General features: G+C 35.8%; 1 protein-coding gene across 3 annotated transcripts; it reads right to left on the reverse strand.

Annotated features, from left to right (window-relative positions):
• Window positions 1-1,139: 1,139 nt before the first annotated feature.
• On the reverse strand, window positions 1,140-26,410 carry LOC129003050 (zinc finger CCCH domain-containing protein 18-like). 3 transcript variants are annotated; one of them, XM_054431260.1, is made up of 18 exons: window positions 26,262-26,410; window positions 24,170-24,323; window positions 22,949-23,715; window positions 22,380-22,505; window positions 21,517-21,719; window positions 14,071-14,209; window positions 13,254-13,361; window positions 10,544-10,698; window positions 8,930-9,035; window positions 8,172-8,374; window positions 7,816-7,974; window positions 7,103-7,233; window positions 6,316-6,454; window positions 4,890-5,065; window positions 2,856-2,941; window positions 2,461-2,506; window positions 1,654-1,736; window positions 1,140-1,395 (listed from the first exon to the last, which is right to left on the reverse strand). In XM_054431260.1, exons 2-18 carry the CDS (start codon window positions 24,312-24,314, stop codon window positions 1,282-1,284), a joined length of 2,886 nt encoding a protein of 961 aa, XP_054287235.1. In that variant the 5' UTR covers window positions 24,315-24,323; window positions 26,262-26,410; the 3' UTR covers window positions 1,140-1,281. The 3 variants fall into 3 exon arrangements, with proteins under 3 accessions (XP_054287235.1, XP_054287233.1, XP_054287234.1); XM_054431258.1 differs by having other exon boundaries at window positions 4,863-5,065; XM_054431259.1 differs by having other exon boundaries at window positions 4,863-5,065; window positions 25,956-26,410.
• Between the last annotated feature and the right edge of the window lie 214 nt (window positions 26,411-26,624).

Raw genomic sequence — 26,624 nt, forward strand, 5'->3', positions numbered from 1 at the left:
AATAATGCATAGGCACTGGCTGTGTTATGATTGGTCAGAAAGTTTTGGTGTTTTCTGCAAATACAGTATTCACTTTTTGTCACTTGCAGCTTTCGGCGGAGCTGTTCATTTAATGAGCTTCTTCATCCCAATAGATTTAATGAGTCAGTTATAATCAGTTACCTGGCCTTGTTCCACAACCAATTAAACTAGTTCAAACAAAGCTGTAATATGGTCTTATTGTGCCAGTTCACCCTTGCTCATTCATACAACCACCAAGTTAGCAAAAAAAACTTACGGTATCATAAATCCATAAAATGTTATAGATTGGTGTGTAGATAGAAAAGTTCTGTGGAATACCGGTATGTTAAAGAAACCTTTTTTAAGCTTCCTTAATGCGTTTTCAATTTTATAAATTTCTCTTGGTACATACAGGTTATGTTTTTAGGGAAAAGCAGTTAGCTTGGTATATCGCATATAGCTTGGTAATCTTGGTACATACAGAGATTCACTGCAAACAAAAAATCTATAGTTCGGCCGCTTAGAAAACGACCTGCGTGCTAATGCTAAACCAATGCTGGAGGAGGTCGTTTTCTAAGCGGCCGACCTGTAGTTAGATTTTTTTACAAACTAAACATTGCAAATTTAAATTAAGTTAAAAAAAAACATTAATGTAAGTGTGTTTGCTACTGGAATTTTATGAATACTATCAACTATTGAAATTCATTTTCAATAACCCACGCAATCACTCAAAAAAGGGGGCCATCCTTCCAGTGGGGCTGAAACCGCCAGTGCATCTCCCTCCGACTATTCATTTAGAAATAAAAGCCTTAGGAATCAAACTATCCTCTAAGGAATCAAAAATCTGTATTGTTGAACAGATTTGGTTTTTATTCAGTCCAGTCGATCCAATTTAGCTATAAAAGTTGTGATCAAACAATAAGGATGGATTCCATATGGTTCCTCATATGGAATCTATCCTTTTTGTTTGATCACAACTTGTACAGCTAAATTGGATCGACTGGACTGAATAAAAAACCAACAAATCTGTTCAACAATCCCGATTTTTGTCCTTAATTGCTGAACAAAAAACTCTTAAATCTACACTATATATCAAACAGGTTAAAAACATAGAAGAATTATTCACTTTTTACATTTATTTCTTATAAACTTAGCTACAAGAGAATCAACACTACAAAGTTATCTAAACAAAGACGTACATGATTTTAAGTTATGTATGGACAAATGTATATATACAAGGAATGGAGTCTGCTGCTAAGGACAAGATTACTGACTGCAAAGTTAACTGATCTTAGATCTCTTCCGAGCGATGGCGTCTTCAACCGCTTTCAACTGCTTCAGAAGTTCTTCCCGTCTCGAGGGCGCAGCTTTCTTTGGTGTTGTTTTCGTGCCAGCCTGTAAAGAGAGAAATGGTGTGAGAGTAATGATTATCTATAAAAGAGAAATAAAATACTCCCACTGCAACAAAACTGCATGATAAGTAGTTTTCATTTGCATAATTGGATTTTTAATCAAATATTTTAACTTGTCAGATTTATTTCCTATTTAAAAGAGATTAGTTTGAAGTTGGACTATTCAAGCGTAAGACCTTGACAATATATCACTAGGGAGACTCAAGATTTTAAGTTGGTAACACTGACTTGTAAATCTTACCTTTGGAGGAGAAAATTCCATAGGAGGGGATTCTGCCAGCCTCTTCTTGCCAATAGATGGAACTGGAGCTGCTGTCCTGTCACCTGTTACATATCAATTGATTATGATACAAGAAACTTAGAATCAGCTGTTAAAATTGACATCAATAACTTGTTCAAATTAAACTATTTTGAGGGATGTAAACTGACAATTTATTGATAGTGGAAGAAAGGCTAATGATCTTAGAACAGATTTGTACTTGGGTACAGTGTTGTCAGGATATTGCGGGATTGGGTTCATTTGGAGAAGGAATGTAAAAAATTGCTACTTTTTAGGCAATGATTATTATAGCAAAACAGTTATTTTAAAATATATGTAAAAGCTCCACGATAGAACTCTGAATGCCTGAGGCAATGACCCAAGTTGAAATATCAAAATGGGAATATATTAAAGAAGAAAAATGGATACACAACTAACTTTCCTAAAAAGCATATGGGTGAAACATAAATTTTATTGTGTTGTAAACTCTTTTTGCGTGCTTTTAACTACCTGAAACTGTTTTCTTACATTAGAAAATACCATTCCTACTTCCTTAATGTACTCCTAAACAAAGTGCCCCTTCCAAAAAAAAAATGGGAATGGGGAATTTATTTTTGATAAGTAGACTATCTTTGCCCAGAATTCCATTTAGATTAGTCTAGTGGCTTTTGAGTGATGCACAAACAGATTTATTTTAAAATATAGATTCAGCTATTCAATCGTATTATATTCTTTGTTTTTTATTTGGAAAAAAATAAAACTTATCCTAACAAGGAAAAATAGTCTTACCTGCTCCTTTCAGAGTCAGCTTGATTTGCTGTTTTTGTCCAGAGAGCTGAAACAAACATATTCTCAAGTTAAAACTGAATTTACTAAAATAAGCAATGACAGTAAATTTATCAAAAGACTAATCCTACAAAGTTATTCAGCAACATTGCAACACTTTTCGCTGGATGTGAGGAGCTTTATTCTATTTGAAATTAATTATGTTTTGGTATACCTGCAGTAAGCATTTGTTAAATTAAAAGAAATTTACTAGTTACTCCTGTTTATATATACATTAAAATACTACACTCATAGTGAGATAAGTCATCTTGTATTAAAGCATTTGAAATTAATAACAATGTACCACAAAATTGTAAGCCAGGAGAGAGGTATTTACTAAAGCTGTTGTCAAAGTTTACCTTTAGAGCGTCCATAGCTTTCACTTTCATAGCTGTTGCCAGTGCAAGTCTTTCTCTTTCATCAATGACGATGCGCTTTTGTCGAACTGAAAAAATAATGGAAATTCAATAACAAATTTAAATAATAGGAAAATAAATTGAATATATTACAGTAGAGTCCCTTTAGTCCGAAATGGTTGGGACCAGGCCCATTTCGGATTACCAAATATTTCGGATTAAACTTTTTTTTTATTTTGAATATTTTTTTTTGTCTTAGGACGCAGGCACGAGCTCGGGATTGTTTTTCACATTACTTAAGGCTAGACCTAGTGGCTGCAGCATTATCACTTACAGTAATAAAATTCATTTGTGATTTGTCGGACGAATATGAAAATTGTTACAGTAATAACAAAAATGGTGAAATACTAAAATACTCTACAAAAAAGTCTATCTCGCCCGGCCGCTACAGAATACGTTGACAAGGTACAGCTAACTGTGTTAAAAGTTTGATAAAAAAAACTTAAAAAAATTCAAACAATTTTTTAAATTTTAATTTTTTTATAAAAAAAATTAAAAAATATATTTTATTTGGTTTCGGATTACCGAAGTTCGGATTATCGGGACTCCACTGTATGAACTAATTTTACAATTGGATGATCAGTAAATTAAAAATTTATGTTTTACTGGCAATTACTGCTTGTCTATTTCTACTATGTCCTACTTATACTTAACACAATACTGGACAGCAAAACTATGGTAGATGACTAAACCTGGATCAATACCCATGTCCCATACAACTTATTGCTAATGATACAATAAGTGGTTTGTGTACTTGGTCATCAATCTTATAGGTTATCCTCATCGTAGGCTCTTCGCGGCTGATGCCATTAAAATCCATAGTGATTTACGACATCAACCGCATCGTCAGTTCAAGATTGCTGCCAGATGTTACGTCCTTACTTAGAAGATAAATCCTCAGAATCTAAGCCTAGTTACTTAGAGTACCTCTTTAAAAAGAGGTGACGCAGGTACATGAATAACCACTATAGATTCTAATCATTATGGTTTGAACACATATATGTCAAGGTAGGCCTAATACTATCAGATAGAAATGTGCGATGCAGCATTTATTTTAAATTTGATGCATAAAATCGAATTGAATTACTATTTCGAAACATCGCACACCACTACTACCAGACAAGAATATTTTGTGTTCAGCGGATCTTATCAAAATCATAAAACATTTTTAAAAACCATGGAAACCAATAAGTTACTTTATAAATTGTTCAAGAAGAGGTAAGTAAACCACCAACAATTATTACTCAAAACAGAACTTACTCAACCATTAATTAACATTAAAACATACTTATTAAATTTGTAAACCTTAAATCATACCATACTACACATCCAAGTATTTCTAAGGTAGAGGACTTGAAACTACAAATATTAGGCTACACACATTCAAAAGGTTTATCACATGCATTAAGTGCATTCCATATGTTTCATTAGAAAATCTTTACTACACAAAACAATAGTTGTAAAACTAACATGCACTACGTAGAAAGAATGCAAATCACTACAACAAAATAGAAGAAATAGAGAACAAAGCAATCTAATTTAAAAGTATAATTTGTTGTCGATTCACTACTCAACTACTTCTGTAGCTACTAAAAAACTAATTCTCATTGAAAATATTGATTAAGCTATAGGTAGGCCTACATTAGAAGAAGTTAATATAAAAAAAATGTTTAAGGCAAATGTAGTATAAGATAAGTAGCGCATACACTCACGCCTCACAATAATATATAATTAATAATTTTCAGGAAAAACCTTTTTTATAAAGAAATTAACTTTGGTGATTTTATTGATGAAAAACAAAAGAGATGTGATAGATTTTCCCACAAAGCAACCTAGCAAATATTTTTTTTTATTTCTATATTTTTTTTATTTCAGAACGTAAATAAGCACTCTTTTTCAGAGTTAATGGTTAGTACGAATGCTGGACACTACAACAGCTCATGCACATACCGGGCGGGGAGGGGGAGACGGGCCTACTTGAGGACGATGAGGAGAAACTGGACTCGCTTGAGTCACTGGAGGATCCGCTGGAGTCACTGGAGCCACTAGAACGAGAGGACTTGGAGCGGGAGCGAGCGGAGCGCATTGCGGCGGCTACGGCTGAGGCGGCCTTGCTGTGAGCCAATAGACGAGCTGGTACACCGGGTCCGGGTCTGTAACAACAGTGTGATTATAGACTCTGGCTTTGGAATTGTTACATTACAATTTTAGACATCTAAACTGAAGAAACAAACAGTTGGGCTAACAATATTGCTTACCATGAGGGTAGAGGAAAACAGTATTCTTTACCTTAAAAACAGAGAAGGGGGTAGAGGACAAACTTTATTTCTCATCTTAAAGATAAGAATGCCTAAATACCCTACCAAAAGTAGAGAAAATGTGATTTCTTATCTTAAAGGGAAAGAAAAAATGCAATTTTTTTACCAAGGAGAAAGGGAAAATGCTTATGCTTACCATGAGGGGAAATAAGAGAAAATGTTAGCCTATATTGCTATAACTTACTTTGGGGATGGAAGAAAATAGTATATTTCGTACCTAAGGCCGAAAATGAGGTTTTGCCAGCTCGAGAAAGTTTTAAGTTACAGACGAAGTCGAGATCGAGAGCTGCAAAACTATTTCGGTCCGTGGTACGAACGCTATTTTTCACCACACTATACCCTATTACCACTATCCACCACAATAATAATGCACACTGATAGTCAACACAATTACAGTTGAGGTTATGTGAAGAAATAATTTGAGGAATCAGCAAAAATAATAATAAATAGTTGCTAGACAACGGTGACAATAAAACAATTATGTTGCAATGCTATGGATACTGATTGTGTATTTAATATGCATTCATGTTTAAAGAAAGTAAGCGGGTAGCTGATTTTGCGGCTATAGTGATGTAAAAACCTGCTTGGTCCCCAAATGACGAAGACAGCTGACATAGCCAGCAAAACGTAACTTACAGCCAACAATTAACGTATGTAAAACAGCTAAAAACATCATAGTGCGGTGAAAAAGGTATTTCCTACATAGTAGTGGAAACAGGAAATTTATTACCTTGAGAGTAGAGGCAAATTACATGTCTCATCTTGGAGATAAGGTAAACAGCATTTAAATTTTCGAGGGTATAGGAAAATTGAATTTCAACTGCCTTGAGGGTACAGAAAAAATTGTATCCACAGTTAGAAAATGCAATGTTTTTAGAAAGTAGAGCAACAAATATTTTGCAGAATGTATTATAAGAATTATTGTGGCTTCTGGGAGACTATTTGAAGAAAATTAATACACAGTTGTCCCAAACCTATCCCTATCCGTAAAGACTACGTATGACAATGACTGTTTATCTAAGGATTATTTTTCTAAAAGAATATTAGAAAGTAGCTTAAGACAAGAAGACATTTTCTGACTTTACCTGTCCACAGGTGGGCTCGGATTGGCTGCCATATTCTTATTCTTCCCTCTTGGGCTGGGTGGAGGAGGGTTCATAAGAATTGATCCTGTTGTAATCTTTTTCTCAGGTAACAAAGCTGGCGACAAAGCAACTTTACCTCCTGCAAACAATCAAACTCTTGGTCATTTATGATTGAGAGCTTGGAAAAGGGAGCATTGATTTTGGATAACAGTCATCAGGCATCTCAAAAATAAAAAATGGGGAGCGAGCTGGTCTAAGTGGTAGTGTGTGGGGTTTCAGTCCCGGGTTTAAATACTGTGTGATAATGCCACAACCCTTAGGCCTAGCCTGAAGTAGGTAATGAGAAAAACAACCCTGGCCTTTTTGACAAGCGCCCTAGGACAAAAAGTAAAAATTCGATTTTTCCTTTTAGTTTTTTCATTCGATAATTAATTTGACATGAAAAATGAAGTTTTCAGTAAATATGTCTTTCAATTTAATCAGGGTGTAGATTTGGTGAATAATGCAAATAAGTAATTGAAAGCAACACACTGTCGATGGCTCAATTTAACTATATACATTTTAATTCAAAGAATCCTTACCATACGTCAACGATATAGGAATGAGATGTCTCCAATTCACAGTGAAAGGTAAGATAAAAATCATCAAAGCATGGTAACTAGGTCCTGTTTATTCTATTCAATCATACCAAGATATTGAGGTAAGCACTACAACCACAACATGGTATTTTGTAACTTGGGTCAGGATCAAATCAGTTGGAATGATCATGCTAGATGGTCAGACTCACCTCTGCCAGCAGGGGAGGTAGGTCTGAGCAGACGACGGGGTGGGACAGGCTTCGACCTTGACCTGGACCTACTTGACCTTGACCGCGATCTCGAGTATGAACTGCTGCTGCTGTGGCTGCTATGACTCGAGCTGCAATCATTTACTTACTTACTTAACATGTGTAACATGTTAACAACACACTTCAACCAGGTTAAGAGTAATTAATAGAACTGTCATGGCACAACCAAAGGAAAAGAGTTATGTGTACAAAGCAAAAACTTCTAAAATGTAATGTAATGTAATTTTTATTCCCGTTTTGAAGGATTCAAATAGATACGGTACCGGTACAGGAATCTTTCGATACTAAAGACATTAGGTAGGCTTATGACATTGAAAAAATTATACTGCCAGAGATTATAACCCATATATCCCCATAATCATTAAGTTACTGTAAAATCGGCATAGTTATCTTTTAAATAATTAAAATCATTCAAGTTACATTTCCATTTCCCTTTACTATGACACACATTTTTCAAACTTGCCAAACAAGATGTGGATAAATTTCTTTAAAAGATTCCTCTTGCATTTTGGGAAAAACATTTACCAACCCGTTCTAAACTTGAGATCCAGCCTCGCCCATCTCGATTCAGTCAATTTAGAGTGCTTGTTTTACATGTGCACACCCTCACAAACAGTTTTTACAAGAAGCTCTACCCTTTTAAAATGACTTACCTCGAAGAAGAGTACGAGGAACCAGATGAGTAGCTTGCTTTTCGCTTGCGAGTGAGAGGTGAAGATGTTTTTTTCCTCATCCAAGGATCGGCCCATTCGTCTCCTCTCCCCCCTCCGCCTCCTCTGGTCTCTGTGTAGCGGCTAGGTTTGGCGGGTGGGCTGAAAAGCAAAAATATAAGTGAAAAAATAAGTTTTGGGTATTTGCGGTCTGCACTAACAACACTAAATTTTAAAAAAACTGAAGTTAGTCTCATGAAGAGTAGGTGTAAGATTAGTGCAATTTTTCCCTACATAATATCTTGTTTTCTTTGACCGTTTATTTTGTATCTCAAGCAAATCGTAACAAATTCACTCACGTATCTTCTTTCCAGTTAGTTTTTTCAGGCCGTTGCACTATGACCTCCCTCTGCGAGTATTTCTGCCGCTTGCTACTAGAGGAGGAAGGCGTTTGGTAGTACTCCTTCTCCCTACTCCCTCGTGCGTAGTACTTGCTACTACTGCTGCGGCTACTGAACACAGCTCTCATACTCTCATCATAGTGAGGCCTCTGGTGCCAGACCTGCACAGAATTAAGATTAACGTAAAGCTTATTTGGCACACGTCATAAGATTATTTAAAAATCATATTCCCTACATAAAGGTAGCCCAAAGTACTGAGCAATTGGTTAGTTCCACTTATCCTATAAAAACTGGGAGAGCCACCAAGTCTGACACTCCCTACAACAAAGATTACCGGATTGTACAGGTGTGCGAGAGGCTAAATTTTTAGCTTAACCAAGCATGGTTTTTAAGCTTGAGAAGTTGAGCAATAAGTCAGAAAATGGACCTTGAGCATAACTTTTACATGCACAAGATTGACATTTTTGGCTCGATATCAGATGTCCAATAAAGATGTACAATGGTGATAAATTTGTGATAAATGTCTTTAAATTTGAGAATTTCTTTTGTTTGAAAACTTTGATTGAATCAAATGATAATCCCCAGAAACCCCATAATTTGTGTGTATTACACACTACAGTACTGTGTAGTGTATTAGAATCAAGATTTATGATTAAGCCTATAGCAAGTGACTGAATTGAATGCTCCTGGATGTAAGCCAATCAAGATGAACTCACCTGTTCTGTTGATCTGGGGTAGTATATTCCCTCGGCTCCACCACCGTAGTCATCAAACCTGTCGGACATGGTGCGATATCTCTTGGCTTCTGGCTCTGCCTTGGATCTGAAGAGCAAATTGAGATCAGAATAGATGACACATCGATATTAACACATTCGCTTTGGCACGTCAAATGGCGGGCGTATCCCCAGTGCGGCGCAGCCCTCAGCGTCGAACAAGCCCGATTGCCGCGTGTAATTGGCTTTCCAATTTTGGTCTAACAAATTGCAAATAACATGCGGTGATGTCCTGCTTAACAACGAGAGTCGACATAGTTCGCTATACACCCACAGATAGCAGCACTGCTTGGAACGTAGCCGGTCCCATTGGAATTGTATTGCCAAATGGAGGGGAAAAGACGGGACAAAAAGTAGATTTTTGAGATTGACAGACGGGGATTTTACGGGGAAATTTACTACCAACCTAAGAAAAAATTTACAAATTTAACTTACAAAGTTTAGTCTAAGAAACAAACATTTAAATACATAAAAAAAGTCCAAACACGACTAAACACAAGCGCAAACTAACATTAAGGCAAGCGCGAACTTAAAAATCCACAAAAAATCGGAGCGTGCCCGAACTAAGGAGCGGCGGCAAAAACAGATTTCTATTGTATTTACAGACCACGCTCAGCAAGTAGTAACGTTCTCCGTCAAACACTAGACTCATACTGGCTGCTTTTGTTTAACAAGGTTGGATGGCTCGGACCCGGGACATGCGTATGCTCAGGACACTACGCGTATCCCGAATCCGAGCCACCCACAGCGAATGTGTTAAGACAAAAGTACAGTGATCCTAGACTTAAGTATATCAGAACGATTACAACGTGGTGCAAGGTTGCTTCTGCTGATTGAAGAGAGTGTAGCTGTAACCAGCAATAGTTACCGCTTGGATTTCAGCGTAATATACTGCACTTCACCCCTTACACTGGGAAATCTGCTACAACAAATTTAAACCAACAGTGAACTGTTGTATGTCTCGAAGCTATTACTCCAGAGTTAATTACACACTTATGTAGATGCACCTTCCAATTAATTGAGTAAATTTATGACAGAATAGGAGCACCCTTTATTTTCATTAAGTGGATGAATTAATTTCAAATAATGTATTAGTTTAAGTTAATCCTATTAGACATGTGATAACAGATTGCTAATTAAAGTAGCATTGCATAGTGATGGGATAACCGAATGGTTTCCATGACCGAATAATCAATCAGTTATTTTTTGCGTCAATCGGTTATTTTTAGTTGAATGAATCACCGAATCATTTTTAGTCATTATTCACTATCACAAACCACAACTAATTTTTATCCTATAGGAAACTGAATAGCATTTAGTCTTTCATCGTCAATCGGTGATTTTTAGTCGAACGAATTGCCGAATAAATTTTAGTTACCTGATGATGTGACAAACTAAATCAACTAAATAACTAAATCACCGAATCGCACGGTAGGACTAATTTAACCGAACCAGGATAAAATAACCGAATTAGTCTATTCAGCATCAATAACCGATTGATTCGGTTATTTTCATTCGGTGATTCCCACCACTAGCATTGCAATACGAGTCACTCACCCCCATCTATCTGGTTCGTCTATCATCACTGGACTTGCAGGCCGCGTGTAATAGTCATTCTCTTTATCCAAATCATCCTGGCCCAGCGACAAGTTCATCTTCTTCTCTTCAAAATCAACTTCAGTTTCTTTCCTCTTAGATGATTTCCTGAGCATCTACAAATAAATGTTGAACTTAGCGATTGGAAAACTGAAGCTAAAACTTCTTAAGATTATTTTATGTTCAGAGTATTCAATGATTTAATTTTGGCTACTGTAAGCCTACAATATTTTGCTTTCTGTAAGAGCACAATGATGCAAATTCTTATAAAAACAAGTTGTTGGTGAACACTAACACAGTAAGGGTAGGTATAGTAGTGAAACAATTAATTTGAGATGCAACGTCAAAGATCCCACCCATCCAATTTTGTTTGTTTATGTTAGATAAGTCTTTACCACCAAGTACTGTCAAGAGCAGATGCAAAAAGCTTTACTGAACAGGATTCTAACTGTCAATCTACATTTCTGCATCTTGGCCAGGGACCACTCAGTTATTTATCAGACCTAACATTCAACCACACTAACAATTTTGGTTAACACAAGGTTTAAGGGTGGAAGCCTTAAACTTGCTTCGCTGAATGTAAATCAAGTCAGGTACAATTTCCTGTTTTGTTGAGTTATACATTCGACTATTGATAGAACTAGACCTTCCATTCTCGTGTCGAAGTTTTTAAATCTTAAGAGTCTTGGTTATAAGAAAGGTTTACACAGAGCAGTAATGCGCAGAATGATTTTTTTCTTGGACTTAACTATATCTGTTGCTAAAGTGTCAAACTATATGATGTTGAACTGAGTGTATTGAGCAGTTGAATAATATCATTGACTATTGGATATAATATTTACAGACACAACTATATGTTTTTTGTTTATGCAAATTACAAGTTTATTGTAGCAATAGATAATCATGTTGGAGTAATGTCTGATCTAAGTGTTCTTTGATATTTATTTATAGGAATATCAGTCGCTTGGAAACTAATGCACGAATAAGAAATTTGACTAAGTGAACAATTCTTCTTCGATTAAATTAAACGGTAGTCAATTTAATAATGGAAACTATGTTATTAAACAGTCAAACCAAACCAAAGCTAAACTTTATAGAGAGTTCAGCAGTAAAATGTGTGCTTTCAAAAACTGCCAATGAACTGTCAATAATAAAAGAAATTTTGCCTCAAAACGTTTCTGAGATGCATGAATTAAATTTAAACTCTTTCGGGGAAAAAAGACCATACAAAATGCGAACTAAACCACCTGAAGACGGAATTAAAGATAGTCAACAAATGCTTCAACACATACAAGACCAACTGATTATTCTCAAGACAATCTGGGGAGAACTCATTAGAGATTTAGAGACAAATGATACCCAAAACCTGGAGAATCAACTGTTTAGAGAAAACTTCATGCGTTACAAAGATTACCAACTTAAACAAGAGAATATCGATGGTAAAAAAACCATAACAAACCTGAGAGAAACTATCAAGAATCATACTCTGCAGACACAAGAGGCGAAAAACTTCATAAAAATGACAGAACCATGTTTAGAGAACGCTTTTGTCACAGCGTTTGTTGAAAAGGAAACTCTCGAGAGACTAAATCAATTTCAACAAGACTCGAGAATTCAACAAAACAGACTAAAACTGCAACAATCTAAAAACATATTCAAACAGAATGTCGACAACATCGACCTACAGATGAAAAAGGAGGAAAAAATACACGATGAATTGCATTTTCAACTAAAAGAATTCATTAGCGAGTTGCAAAACAAAGTTGACTATTGGAACGAGCGATACTCTACTGAACTCGAACAGTTGGATACAAATATTCTCCAAATTCGAAGGAAAATCGATGATCATAAACTGTTATTGGAAGATCTTAAAGATAAAATTACAACAAGAGGGAAACAAATTGCAGAGCTGGAATTTGAAGTAGAAACTAGAGACAAAAGACTTAGACTGACTAGTGCAGCAAATGCGATCAAACAGTGGTGGAGAGGTGTGTTGAGAAGAAGACAAAAAAGCATGCTGCGAACAATAACAAGAGGAGCAATAACAATAACAAAAACTTTCTCGAAATAAAATAACAAACTTAACGAGCAAAGTAACGATCCTACCTTTAACAAAAATAAAGAAAACTTAACTGTCACGTTATTTCATTTTCAGTGGGACGTGTTTACTTTGAATTTTCATAGTTCAAATACTTGTTGTTTAAATTTTGCTCTCGGCCCTTACAACTACCATACTCAGTGTTGAAAAAGTTGGTAATCCAAAAAGTAATTTTGGGGCCAGGCAGACCGCTGAACATTTTTTTTTACTACAAAGAGGTCAGAAACCAGGCTATGAGTGAAGTGTGGCAATTACTTATTTACACAACTAGGGAGCAAGTGGCACTTGTTTACTTAGGTAGGCCTACTGTTAATCGTTTGTATAAATTAATAATTAGAGATGTAGAACTGACACATTGTTGATTACATTTATTTACACATGTAACACAAATTAATGTAATCTGCATTATGGACCATTTATTGTTGATTATTATTCAATTAAAATTCTTGAATTGTCTTCTGGAGTGTGGCAGAAAGTGAACCAAATAAAATGTCAGAAATACACCTGCTTTGCAAACTAACTATAGTGAATAAAATGCGGCTTTGTTTGACAACTGTAAAAAGATAATTTTACCTCCTTTGCCTGCCGTAGTCCTCTCTCCCAAGCAGACTCCACGACAGGAACCGGTTCTTCTTTACGGGATATGATAGGCTGCTGGTACACTGGTGGTCCCATAGGAATCTGTTGATCAACCAGTTTAGTAGTAAACATAATTATAATACATTACCGGTATTTACAAGCTAAATAGAAACAAAGTTGTTTAAATTTCATTCCTTGAGTAAAAAGAATTAAGACTATTTGATTTGATTTAGCAAGCAAATTACAGGTGAAATCGTTGCTAGTTCTTTTAAAAGTTGAGTTAAAAGCTTGAATTAGACCTAGCCAAAAGACATTGGCGGGATATCAAATCTGAACTAGGTAGTGATGTGCCAAAACCAAATCTCAAAACCAACAAAACTGCACACATTTTAAGTGTCATCCTGTTTTAAAAGATTTGCCACAAGTCTCCTGCCAAGAACACAAGCCTTTTGTCATAAATATTCACAAGTGACGTTGTGGATACAAACACCATTAACTTCCTTTTCCCTCACACTCACAAAACATTGTGCAACATCCAACACCCTTTCACTAAAAAAATATTGTGCAAAATCCATCAATGTCTTTTATAAGAAACTTCTTCTGTACTTTAATCCTCACAAATCATACACAAAAATTCCCAGTAACATTATTCGGATTATTTACATGTTTAGGTTTTGGGATTAGACTTTTTTAGCTTTTAGATTTGAAATTTCTAGTTTCATTTATCACCAAGCCAATTTCCAAGATAGAAATCTTGAACTCTACCCAACAGAGAAAGATCCACCTTTGTACGTTGGTTAGGCTTACTTACCACGGGTCTGTCTATTGGTCGATACGGGTCCATGGGAGGTCCGTAAATGGGCGGAGGACCATTATTGACAGGAACTAACGGCCGCACCATCTCAAACATTGTGTAGTTACCTTTATCTGTCACGCCTGGGTGCACGAACCTGCAAACGTACAAGTGTTGTATTGATTTTGTATTGGTGAATTTCCCATACAGGGAATGGGCTAGAGTTTGATTTATTTTATTTTCATGGTGGATAAGCCTCTGGATCGTAAATTGCAATATAAAAATATCGATCGTTTGACGCAAAAAGGTAAAGTAAACCATTTTTATATTACTTTTTTTTATGTCTCCAAAGGCCAAAAACACAATACAAATTTATATAACCGATATTGATGAATTGTGGTTAAAAACAAGTACACCTATTTTTCAAACAAGTTACCAAAATAGGATGATTACTAATTAGGATGTAGAAACAGTGTTTTATGGGGTAAAGATTGGTTTTCCCATTTTTACCTTCAAAAGATAAAAATTTCCCGTTGTACTAACGAACTAAAAAAAACACTGTATAACCTTTCTTGTAGCAGAAAACCTGAGTGTTCATTTAACCTAAAGTTTATATAAATAGGGGATTAATCTGACATTTTAAAGAAATATTGTTGTAAAAATTCAAATCTTAATTTGAAGCAGGTTTGTTGAACTTAAGTTAAGCCTGATCAAAGAACTGTAGGCCTAGTTAACAGTTTACATTTATTTGGATCAGGTACTGTATTTACTAAATGTGTTAAACTAAGCAATTATGGGAGACAAGCATTACGCAACAACATCTGGCAACCAGGCAGCAGATAGACTAATTAGTCACCATACCTTCATGAAATTTGGAGAAAAAGGTTAAATTTTGTTGGCTTACGAGTTATAAAAACTAGTTGTACTAGACAATCCACAAGTATTCTTAAATAGTTGAGTAGTCGACTCATCAACTATATTTTAGTCTAACAACCCAATTACTACAAGAATCTATGGATTTTTGTGGACGACATTTTAACTCTCTTAACTTGAGGGACAAGATTTTTTAAATAATGTTCTGTTTATAATGTAAATTAAAAGTGATTTTGTTACGATTGCATACTCGCCTAAAAGGGGCAAAAGTCCACTACGGCACAAGAAATCAAACAAATACACCATAGGCTACGTAATAGTTAGGCCTATAATACCGTATTTCAATATCAACAAAAGCATTTCCTACCAGGGTAGGTTTGAGTTGCTTTTAAAAGTTGATGCCCCGATGAGATTGGAAACATGAGGTTTGAGTTTTATCCCAACTCAACCTCTCCTCGAGCTGAGAGACAGTTACTGTTGGATATTGCAACTGATACTGTTGGATATTGCAACTTTTGAGTATATAATGTAGATTTATTTTTTTTATTGAACTCTTTCCCACTTAGGTATTTAAAGCTGTTATAACAATATTAATGCTTAATATAAAGCATCTAGGTCCTTGTTTTTTATGTGCATTGTACTTAAATGGGTTAGTTTGTGTTTATTTAAGACAAACTAACACGAAGGGTGTTTTTTATGATGCAATTTTGTAAATAAATACCCCCGCCGCAGAAAACTTCCCATCGTCTATGTGAACTTCCATTTGCAAATTGATTTTCAATTAAATCTATTTAAATAGCAATAGGTTTAACAAATACCTAGGTTTGCTGCTACAGGGAAGCTAATAAAGTGTGATTTCTTTTTTGTAAAATATTAATAGTTAATATACAATAAATAAATTTGCCAAGTTTGTTTAAAATATATCCATAAAAAAGCAAACTACAACATTAATAAAACCACAAGAATAACATGGGAACTTTAAAAAAGTAAATTTTTTTTTAAATTTTCTCCGTAACTAAAAACCGAACAAATATAGTTGACATACTGAATTATTTGCTTTTTTTGTGTTTTGAGGGTCAAAAATGAGAAAACCCAACTTTTACCCCATAAAACCCCCCCGTAAATATCTGTTCTCATGGTCCGATCATGCTGTTAGGAGAACTCATCCAAGTTTATCCCGCATTACACCTTCAAACCAAATTTCATTAAAATCGGACAAAAATTATTCAAGTTATCGCGTTCACGGACACATATATAACTCTATATACCACATATCTATTTACATATATACTAGGTGAAACCCGTCGAAATCGACGGTACTTTCAAGGCTTACGCTAATTCATCTAACTGCGATAAATTGAGTGAAATTATACATATTTTGAGCATTTAGCATTGTTTAAAGGCTAATAAGTGTAAGAGTTATTATTAGTATGTTATCTGGTATCTCTTCCTTTGGATGTACCATTAAATAGTTTTAAAATCGTATTGGTGGATCTTTTGTAGTCAAACAATTCCGCGTTTTCATCAGTGTAATGCAGATTAATCTATGATTTTATTTGAAAAATATATATATACAGTATATCTGTTTGTTGGGAAGACACGTTCTGACTTCAAAGGGAGGTATATCCGTTACAGTGTAAGTTAGATTTTTCCTTCGTCACGTCGCGTCAGTTTCTGTGCTAATGAATAACCCTTTAGCACAGTTTTGAGAAATCGGTTGTGGGGTTACTGTTAAAGCTGGAATTCCTTGACATGGGGGATGTCAGTTAGTTGTCTCAGCCTGATCAATAACATAAAGTTAAAGTTGTCAAAATAATCTCTCTAAGGTATGTTAGGTGTAGTGGAATACTTGAAGTGAAGTTAGCTTTTATTCTTGAACTGTTAGGGGCCTCCTCATTTATATGGTCTTGGTGGCTTCATTGGCAACAAATAATGCAAATAACATAGCAATGGGACATTTCCAAAAAGCAAAAATACTGTAAATTGGCTGTTACGTATATATTTATGTTTACATATTGGTAATCAACGTATCTTATAAAGGATGATGTGATCTAGTTTAAAAGGAATATGACCTTTCTGTCATGACAGTAGCTGCTTAAATAGTATTTACTCATCAGGCCATTTTTTACAGCCAAAATGTCGTGTTATTTTCAATAATGTTACCAACCCAGTGGGCCATGGTCAGTAATATAGGCCACTGTAAATAATTTGTCAAGATAGGTACCATTTTAGGCAAGGTTTCTGTGTTTGGATGTTATTAGACACGGTAAGAGCACAATAAAATTATTCTGCAGATGAATTTTCTGTTGGAGAAATATATATAAGTGTGCAGTATATTGCAGTATTCCAGCTTAATGACTTTCTAAATCCTACACATATTTCTATATAAATATTGTAAAATGTTTTATCCAGTTGCTGTAAACTACTATTAATTTAACAAAATATGGACACGGCTCAAATTGGCACCATGCCCTTCTGCACTTGTATTATTTTGTATTGTATTGTATTCCACAATCGAAGATTTTCCCAATGATTGAAAACATTTTGATTTTGACAATAATCTCATGAACCTATGATGATCTGTCTAGAATAATATAATAAAATATAGGCAAAAGAAAAGTAGTGAAAAAGGCAGACACCAACCCGTAAAATAGATATAAGATAGTTGAATAAGAAATAACTGTAAGAGTTACTGTGATAAAAGGATTTTCCACTGATTTTGTAATGGAACGTTATATTGCAAAACATGACATGATACAGAAGAAAATCAATTTTAAAATCAGAAAATAACATTGCAAATACTTCTTTTGGACAATTCAGTACTGATGGTACCATTAGTCTGTGCTCGTAGTTGTAACAGCTGTCGTGTGGATGCGGGGAGGTGAGAGGGCTCTTTTCTAAAAACATTAGTCAGTTTTGCTGTCACATAAAATCGCTGTCAGTGTTTATTTGTTTGTTTACCTTTTTACTTGTAAACAGTTCGATGTTTTGTTTGTGATATTCTTAACCTTTTTTCACGTTTCGTTTTTTTTCTTAATTTAATATACACACACATTTTTTCTAATTTTGTACCTTTCATTATCATTATTAGGTGTACAATTTGAGAATCCTTCTAATTATGTTACAAGATGAACATAATAACATAGCATAACAACAACATAATTTAAACAAAAAATCGGAACCTCAAGTCGCAATTGGAAGGCCAAGTTAATAAAGGTGACTATCCTTCTTAGGGATTAGAAGAATGTGACTGCTCCCACCGAGGGAAAACGTGTGAAAACAAACAAAATACCCATAAAATTGCTGAAAAAGACAAAGATTTCACGTCAGTTCTAAACTACACCACAAAAAGGTATGACCTAAGGGCCTAAATTAGTATTTGACGTCAAAATACTGAAATATGAGAAATGTGAAAGAATGAGAATATGTGAGTTGGATCACTTCATGCTGATCGCTCATTTGCTGAAGTAAAGTGATAAGAAGATCGGGATCTTGGATTAGAGGAGAAAATAAGAACACGAGAACGATTTATTTATTAACCACGACCATTCATAGGCCTACTGTCTCGTTGAAATGTGGAGTTCTATCGCTTATGGGTTACTCGTTGACGAGAACGGTTGTAAAATGAGTGGACTTTCCTAATTTACTGATTGTTGCTAAATTTATAACCTTTGTTGTTTGGTTATTTTCACAAGGTCTTAGTATAAATATGTTTGTATACTTAATTAAAGTCTATAATCATCTTATTAACTGGATGCTTTATTAATTCATTTACCCATATCCAAATGTAACTGAAGGATTATTTTTTGTTCAGATTTCAAAAATATAAACCACTTTGACAAATCTTGTAAAATTGACGACTACTAAAAGACTTCTTTAAGCTAATGACTGATTTTTATCTAACCGTGGCTGTATTATCATAAGCATATAATATCAAACTGAAAATAAATATAAAACACCAGTAAAAGCAAATGTAGGCCTAAATAGTTGAATGATAAAAGTTGATTAACAAATTTTAGTTTATTAACTATTTACAAGGTAAGGCCTGTATATATTTTAAACGAGGTCTTCAATGTCACTCATATCATCGTCTTCTTCGTCACTGCTGTCGCTGTTTCCTACTGATATGACCATTGATTCCACGAGGTCGTCGATCCGCGGCTCAGCTGAAGCATAATTATTTTCAATAGTTTTTACATGGTCGCACTTGTTTTTCCACTCTGTTGCACCAATGATATCAAATTTTTCCTGTGCCAATGAACGGATGCTCTCGAAGCTACAATTTACGTTACTGCTAGCTACGTAACCTTTTACTTCAGCCCAAATAAGTTCTATTGGGTTTAGATCTGGGTGGTAGGGGGGGAGACGAAGAATAACATGGTCAGTACCCGTGAGTAGTTCATCAATTTCATATCGAATGAATCTTGGTTTGTTCAGCAGTACAAGCTTATACAACTCGGGAACCAGCATTTCGTTTGAATATTGTATTCCATGTTTGGTTAGCCAGTCCTTCATTTCTTGTTTCCTACTATTTGATGTGGGTGCTTTGTCTAATTGCGCATTGTGATAAGGTGCGTTATCTACAACTATCACGGACTTCGGTGGTATGTTCGGCAGAAGTTTCTCTTTCATCCACTTGATCATGGTTTCCTTCCTGACATTGTCGTGATAATCACCCGTGGTGCTCGATGCCTTCCACATCGTCAATGCGTTAGGGACAAAACCAGCTTCACTTCCTGCATGAATCATTATTAGGCGTTGTCCTTTAGAAATGGGTACACGCATTCCCTTGGTTGAGTTGTCAGACCACGATAGACTTGAAACATGGCTTGTTAAAATATATGATTCGTCCATGAAAATAATAGTACGACCCTCATTTCTGAAACGTTTGACTGCTCTCAAATAAGAAATTCTCTTTTCCCGGATTTCGTTTGTCTCAATCAGCATTTTTCGGTTGTTCTGCGTTTTCCTCCATCTGAATCCAAGCTCCTTCAGAATTCTCCTAAGGCTTGATTTTGATCCTTTGAAATCTATCTGTTTTTTTAGTTCCTCGTGTAGTAAAGAAACTGTTGGTAGTATTTTATGTTGAATGTGGAACTCATACACCAAGCGTCTTATCAAAGCCTTATCAAAATCATCCACTCCAGTGACGGGCCTTTTTCTGCTTTCTTTTAACTTACTAGGAGTACAAAAACTTTTGTTGCTATCATCGTCATCATGTATTAGTAGTGCTTTAAGTTCGCCATTAATCTTCGTTATGACTCGCTCCGAGACCCCGATTGCCACTGCTGTTCGGGCGCGAGCTTTTGCCAAGGGAATGCTTACAGCTTTATCGTCAGCCTCTTTTTTCATAAACTGGTAAACATTGCTTACTATTTCCCGACTCTGTCCGTTCAGCGTCCTACCCTTCAACTTACTTTTCACTCTGTCACACATAATTCTATGTATGCCGAATACGTTAAAACACAGTATTAAACAAAAACACAGTTAAACTAAACTAATCTTTCCGTTAAACACACTCTGCTATAATAATATTTAGAAAAGAATATAAATATTTACTTTTTTCAATCATGTGATTCAATTAGAAATTCGATTATTCCAGCTAGAAATTTTATAGACGACTATTGGTGTGAGTGAGACCATAATGGAGTGAGTGAGCCCAAGTTTTATAGAATGGCTAGTAGCGTCAGATCCGCGCGCACAGACTAATGACACTGTCTGTAACTCCAAATAAATGTGTGTTGTTTAAAATACAATTTAAAAATTAACAGCTGTTTCATTAAAAAGTATTATCCACATGGCCAACATGTAAACAAATCTGTGGAGGGATCTTTAAAGGCTTCTGGGGCAGAGCCCTAAGGGAATTTACTTAGTTTTTCTTTTGATAACTCATCTACAGACCAAGACCTTTCTTTGGACACCTCTACCAAGTTTCTACGCCCAGCCGTTCTCTCAAATTAGTGGAGACAAAGTTTCCAATTAAATATTAAGATTCCCCCATGTTAATCTTATGGGAGAAAACTCAACTTTGATTGAAGATCCTGTCCAAACTAATAAAGATTTAAAAAAATGAAAAACACTTTGCAAAACTACAGATCAGGGCCATTTTTTTGACACTTTAATCATTAAAATCGGTCCAAAAATGAGGGAGGAGTTCTGTTCACAAAAATCGGCTTAGCGTATTATATATATAGATATATAAATTTGAACAAATGGTGTTTTTGGCCTCAGGTGACATCAAAATTAAGAAGTAAATTGGTCCAGGGCCTAGAGGTCCCTACCGTGCCACCTACGGTAATAGCTACTTCCCTTTAAGGAAATTCACTAAAATAAATACTGAAAAAATAACTTGTACCGCCATGGCAATGTATTTATTTATCCCTAGGAGTTACAAAAATTAGTGTTTAAACATGCCTAGACCTGCAAAGCACGAATATTAAAAACGACTGGTCTTGCTGCAGTATGAAAGTTATTTTTCATTGTCTTATTTCATTTTTTAAATTAAAAAAACACAATTTACATTGTACTGAAAGTTTTTCTACAGGTTAAGCTATCTTAAGCGGCTGGTTATCAGACTTGTAGCCTACTTACCTACAACTGGAGCCCCAAGTACACTGGCCTCTGTTGTAGAATCTACAGATTGGTCTCGGCTCCGTCTCCTCTGGTCGATTCTCTCCTTCGTCAGTGATCTCTCCCTCCTCTAGCTCATCCCCCTTCAGTTCTCCTTCATCTTCACTCAACACTGCCTCAGTGTCAGGTGCCTTCGGTCTAGTAACGTCACACTCTCCTTCTTCCTAAAAACCATTTTAAAATTGCAGAATGCTTCATTTTTCCAGCACAATGTTTCTTCCCCAACAAGTTTGAGTACGGCATCGATAAGTAACAAATTCCCTTTATTCAAAATCATTGTGTATTATCAAATAAAAATTAAATAGTGGTAGGCTAATAAATTAATGGAAAAGGTTCCTAGTACTTTGTTAAGTCTTGACAAGAGCAAAGGAAAATTTTCAAATTTTACTTCTGCGCCTTTTTTTGTTCTTAGCAGAACGTCTATAATTGATAAACTGGCTTTTTATATTTAACTAACCATTAATACATAAATTTAACTTTTATGGACACTGTGGACAAAATACCAGAACAATAATTATGTGATTCACTTAAATATGATTTAGAGAACATAATACTTCCATCCAAGGTATTCTAAATAGCAAGGCTATCTCTCAGGATATGATTATAACTTAGCTCAAAATAGGTTTGGAATCACTTTATTAGAGAGTTAAAGCTATTCAAAAACAAAAACATCACTGAGAATAATGTAGTTGGTTAAATAAGGGCCTCTTTGAATTTCGGGTACATATTGAATGCTTAGTTTTAGTTTTTCTTAGAATTTGACCTGCGAAACACCGTTATCAGTAATGAGTATCAGTAAAACCCGGACTACAATAACAACCGACCTTATCCTCTGCCTCAAAGTCCAACTGCTCCGTGTCATCTCCCTCCAACCCCGTAGTGGATGTGTTGTTTCTAACAGGTGGTGCAGGCTTGGAGTCGTTAACACTTGCACGCACTTCACCATTCTCCTGAGAACATTAGTCGAGTATAAATATACCTTACCTTTGTTGTGTGTACACCTTCACATTCTAAAACGCTAGAGTCTGGCCGAGAACCATTTTACACATGACTTCAGGTTAGGCCTAAGAGGATTGCCGATGAAATCCTTCGGCGATTTGCGGGGTTTAATAATGATAATGGCCTGGATTCCAACTGGTTGCCCTTTCAGTTTAGCTTGGACAAAAAGTTGGTGAATTCAACAGTTTTCAATACTCGACAACAGCACACTCTGTTGGTAGATAATTCAACCACATTTATCATAATACAAAACTTGCTTGAGCTTTAACATGGGGATGAGATGTGTCTACTTATATCAATAGTCAACGGTTTATTTAAACATATGATGGATAAGTTCAAAGCCCCTATTTAATTACGGTAGCTTAAATATCATTTATCTAAAAGAATTACCAACCTTGCATGGAGGCTTCTCAGTCTCTTCGTCGGACATTGAGTTGAGGCTCTCCAGATCTGAAACATCTGACAAATCTTCCACATGACTCTTCATCAGGACGTTCTGCGGTTTCTCCGGGGGCGTACGAGGGCGCGCCGGGCTTTGACGGGGAGAGCCAAATGACGAGGCTGAAGATATATTACTTCTCCCATCATCGCTCATTGAATCCTTTCTGGTTCTTTGCGGGGGAGGAGAACGGTTGCTCTGAGGGGAGTTGCTCGGAGTTCTTCTCCCTTTGAATCTGGTGGGACTAGAAACATTCGTGGGAGAACTCTGAGATCTAGGACTCACCGAGCGGTTTCGGTAGGGAGAAGGAGAGCGAATAGAATTTGAATTGGGGCTGGGAGATCGAATTCCACTGCTGCGAGGAGCGGGAGATTGGGGTGGACTCTTCCTTGAATGAGGGGAACTTGGAGATGTAGGACTAGGACTCCTAGGGTAGTTTGTAGTTGGGCTCCTCGGACCACGCTCGTGATCACTTGGTGGGGAGCGGTTTGCAAACTGTGGACTAGGACTTCTCGGACTTTTAGGACTTCTGGGATGGAAGGAGTCGGGTGACCGAGGAGGCCGGGAACCATTTTGAGAGTCGGGGGATCTTGCAGGACTACCATAGCTGGCGCTGTCATCAGGCGACTGTATAGGAGACGGAGTACCTGGTTTGTTCTCCGGGTCAGGAGACGCTGGCGGAGATTCAAAGTGAGTTCCTTGCGGTGATTCAGGAGGAGATTCTACAAGTCAACCAAACTATATTGTAATCACAAGCTCAAAATAAAAGGGTACAAAACTAAGAGGATTGATAACCCTACTTATATTAAAAGATATATCAAGGTCTTGTCTACACAATCTGTTCATAAAAATCAAACAATATGAAAATAGACCTGCAATAAAAATGCATTTAACTTAAGTAGCTAGCCTATTCCAATTCATAATAGGGCATAGGCTAAAAACTGAAATAGGTCTAAGCCTACTAATTTTAGATTTTTAGTTACTTTTATTATATGTAGTCTATAACCGGTACCCTACAAATTTTCCTCAACCAGATTAATTGTCATACTCCAATTAAAAACCAATGCAAAATAGAAGTCGGAATGGATTGAAAAATACCGATAGGTCTAATTGCAACTACCAGAAAATCTAAATCGTACAAAGGATTAGCAGCCACAAGTGGCCCGAAAATGCTACCTATACTGCGAGCAGCTCTGGAGATATTCTCCTCGTCAGAAACATCACTGTTGTCTTCAACGTTAGGTCGGACTGGTATCGGCTCTTGTTTGCCCTGGTTCCTCCCTCTATAGTGCTCCTCATCCAACGAACTGTCCGAGTCCATGAGTCAGACCTGCGGGGAAATATGCTTCCTGATAAAAATCTGATCGATGCTAACTGTCATCTGGTTATATTTCACCTATCACTAGAAAGAAGCACAAGATATAATAAGTTAAATCTACAATACATTAGGTGACTTTCTGTCTACAGAAGGAAATTATTCTATAGGCCTAATGAATTATTTAACTTATCAAGTAGGCTACATTGTACAAAATGTGTTGTTCATAAAAATAACCTCATATGACCTAATGAAGTCACAAATTAAATAAGGAACAACCTAAACTTACCATCCTTACATGCCTTTTCTGAAATCAAAAGGAGTTTGCTAAAAGTTAAAAGTTTGGATGGATTAGCCTACATTTAGTTAGAACAGATTTGAACTGAATTTGTAGACGATTGCACCACGTGTTTTAAGTTTAGGCCTTTTCCCCTTTAATATACCCTTTTCAAATGTAAAACGTTTGAACAGGGTAAACAAGGAGGACGGATGACTTATAGGGCCTAGGTACAGGTGGAATGAATGGTGAAGTAGGCCTACAGCAGATTTTTTACAACCATAGGTCAAGCAACTGGAAGTTACAACTTTATTAAAACTAACTCTGATTAGTCAATTTGAAAGCTTAATATGCAGTGGAAAGCTACTACTATATATTTTTTAACTAAACCTTGCCTACAGGTATGAGTGTGGTTTTTTAAGTTTTCCGTTTTGCTTTTTCTCTGCTTTGTTAATTTTTATATTTTTTTTCTCCGCTGCATGTTTTAATACAGTTTTGTTTTGCAGTTTTATTTATTTACCCTATTTTGCATGGTGTGCTCTTTGGACATTTTTATGTGCTCTTTGGACATTTTGTTTTGTGAATCAAGAGGAAATGCATCCTTGTTTTGTTATTTTAGTTTAGTGTTAGTGACTTGGCTAATTGTTAAAAACCGAACGGCTCAATAAACCTTGAATCTTGAAAGCTACAATAAGGGGGATGTATACTAACCCCAGATCAAGGGGGAAATGTAGCCTACACCCCAAACGTCATTTTGCAAAAAAATTCTCAAAAACACAAAATTCATAATTATTTTTAACAAAATAAAAAACCACTTATACAAAACATTCCAAAGAAAAAGCTTAACTTAGCAAATTTGATTTGTATAGCACGTAGGTTGGCTAACATACATGCGGTTTTTTATCTGTGGTCAGAGTTGTATACCAAGTAGGAACTTATGATCTGAGGCGTACACATACCCACTTGACCATACAGTTAGTTGTTATTTCTTGCCTTTTAAGAATTCGGCAGCCATTTTGATATTTTCTTCCTGTACAATACCAAGCACCTCCCTACTTACTTACCTACACCCAGTTAACTTACTTACCATTAAGGATACCTAGGCCTAGGTGACGTGTAATTAACTTGGCACAATCTCTTAATATAGGCCTAAGTTATACATCATTACTAATCCTGAATTAACTTAAGAATATACTTGACCAAAACAAAAGCCAATAGGCTAAAAAGCAAGGCCTAGGCCTCCTAAAGTTAAACCCAATAAGTTAACTTAAGTTAATGTCTTGAGTGAAACATTTGAATCCAGCTTAACATAGACAAATTCTTGGTTCTGTCTTCTTTATTTGAATTATTCTGTTATATCGCTCTCTTACCTGGGGTTCCAAGAAAAGCCTGAACAGTGGAACAAGTTGTACACTGGTACACTTATTTCCCTAAAGTCTTTAAACTGAAACATTTTTCGACTACGACTCGCGAAAACTTGAACAAACAAACTTTGAAGGAATACTAAACTTTTATCACAACACAAATCAATAAAAACTGGAGTTCACTTTGCTGAAAACAAAAATTAATTATTGACAAGAAGGATAATGCTCTCCTCGTCACACAAAGAGATTCACTCCGACAAGGCCGCCGGTTTAAAACATCGTTGTCTTGAGCAAATTGTCGAGCTTTCTTACCTTTTCCTAACAATTGATGACTGGATATCGTAGATAAATAATAAATATGTCTTCTTAATTTCTGTAAGAAGAAATTTATGAGTAGAGCTTTAAAATGCAAGATAATGGAGGTGGCAACAAGGTGAGATGTTGCAAAACTCTGCAGACCAATAACAACAAAATGGCGTTTGTGTGGTGCTTGCTTTGCTTGATGTGAAGGAAGAAGAACAAAACTGAACAGACTAAAGAAAGGCTGTGGCTAAGATACAAGGATACCAACCTTTAACTAATTAATTTTCTCAGTTATCTATATGATAACTGAGAAAATTAAGGTTGTAGCATGTTGTAGGTTAGGGTGTAGGTAAGTATTTATATAATACTCAA

This window comes from Macrosteles quadrilineatus, unplaced genomic scaffold (genome assembly GCF_028750875.1).
Source record: "Macrosteles quadrilineatus isolate MER2022 unplaced genomic scaffold, UCM_ALF_1.0 Scaffold_9__3_contigs__length_116548681, whole genome shotgun sequence".
In the NCBI taxonomy this organism is placed as follows: Eukaryota; Metazoa; Arthropoda; class Insecta; order Hemiptera; family Cicadellidae; genus Macrosteles; species Macrosteles quadrilineatus.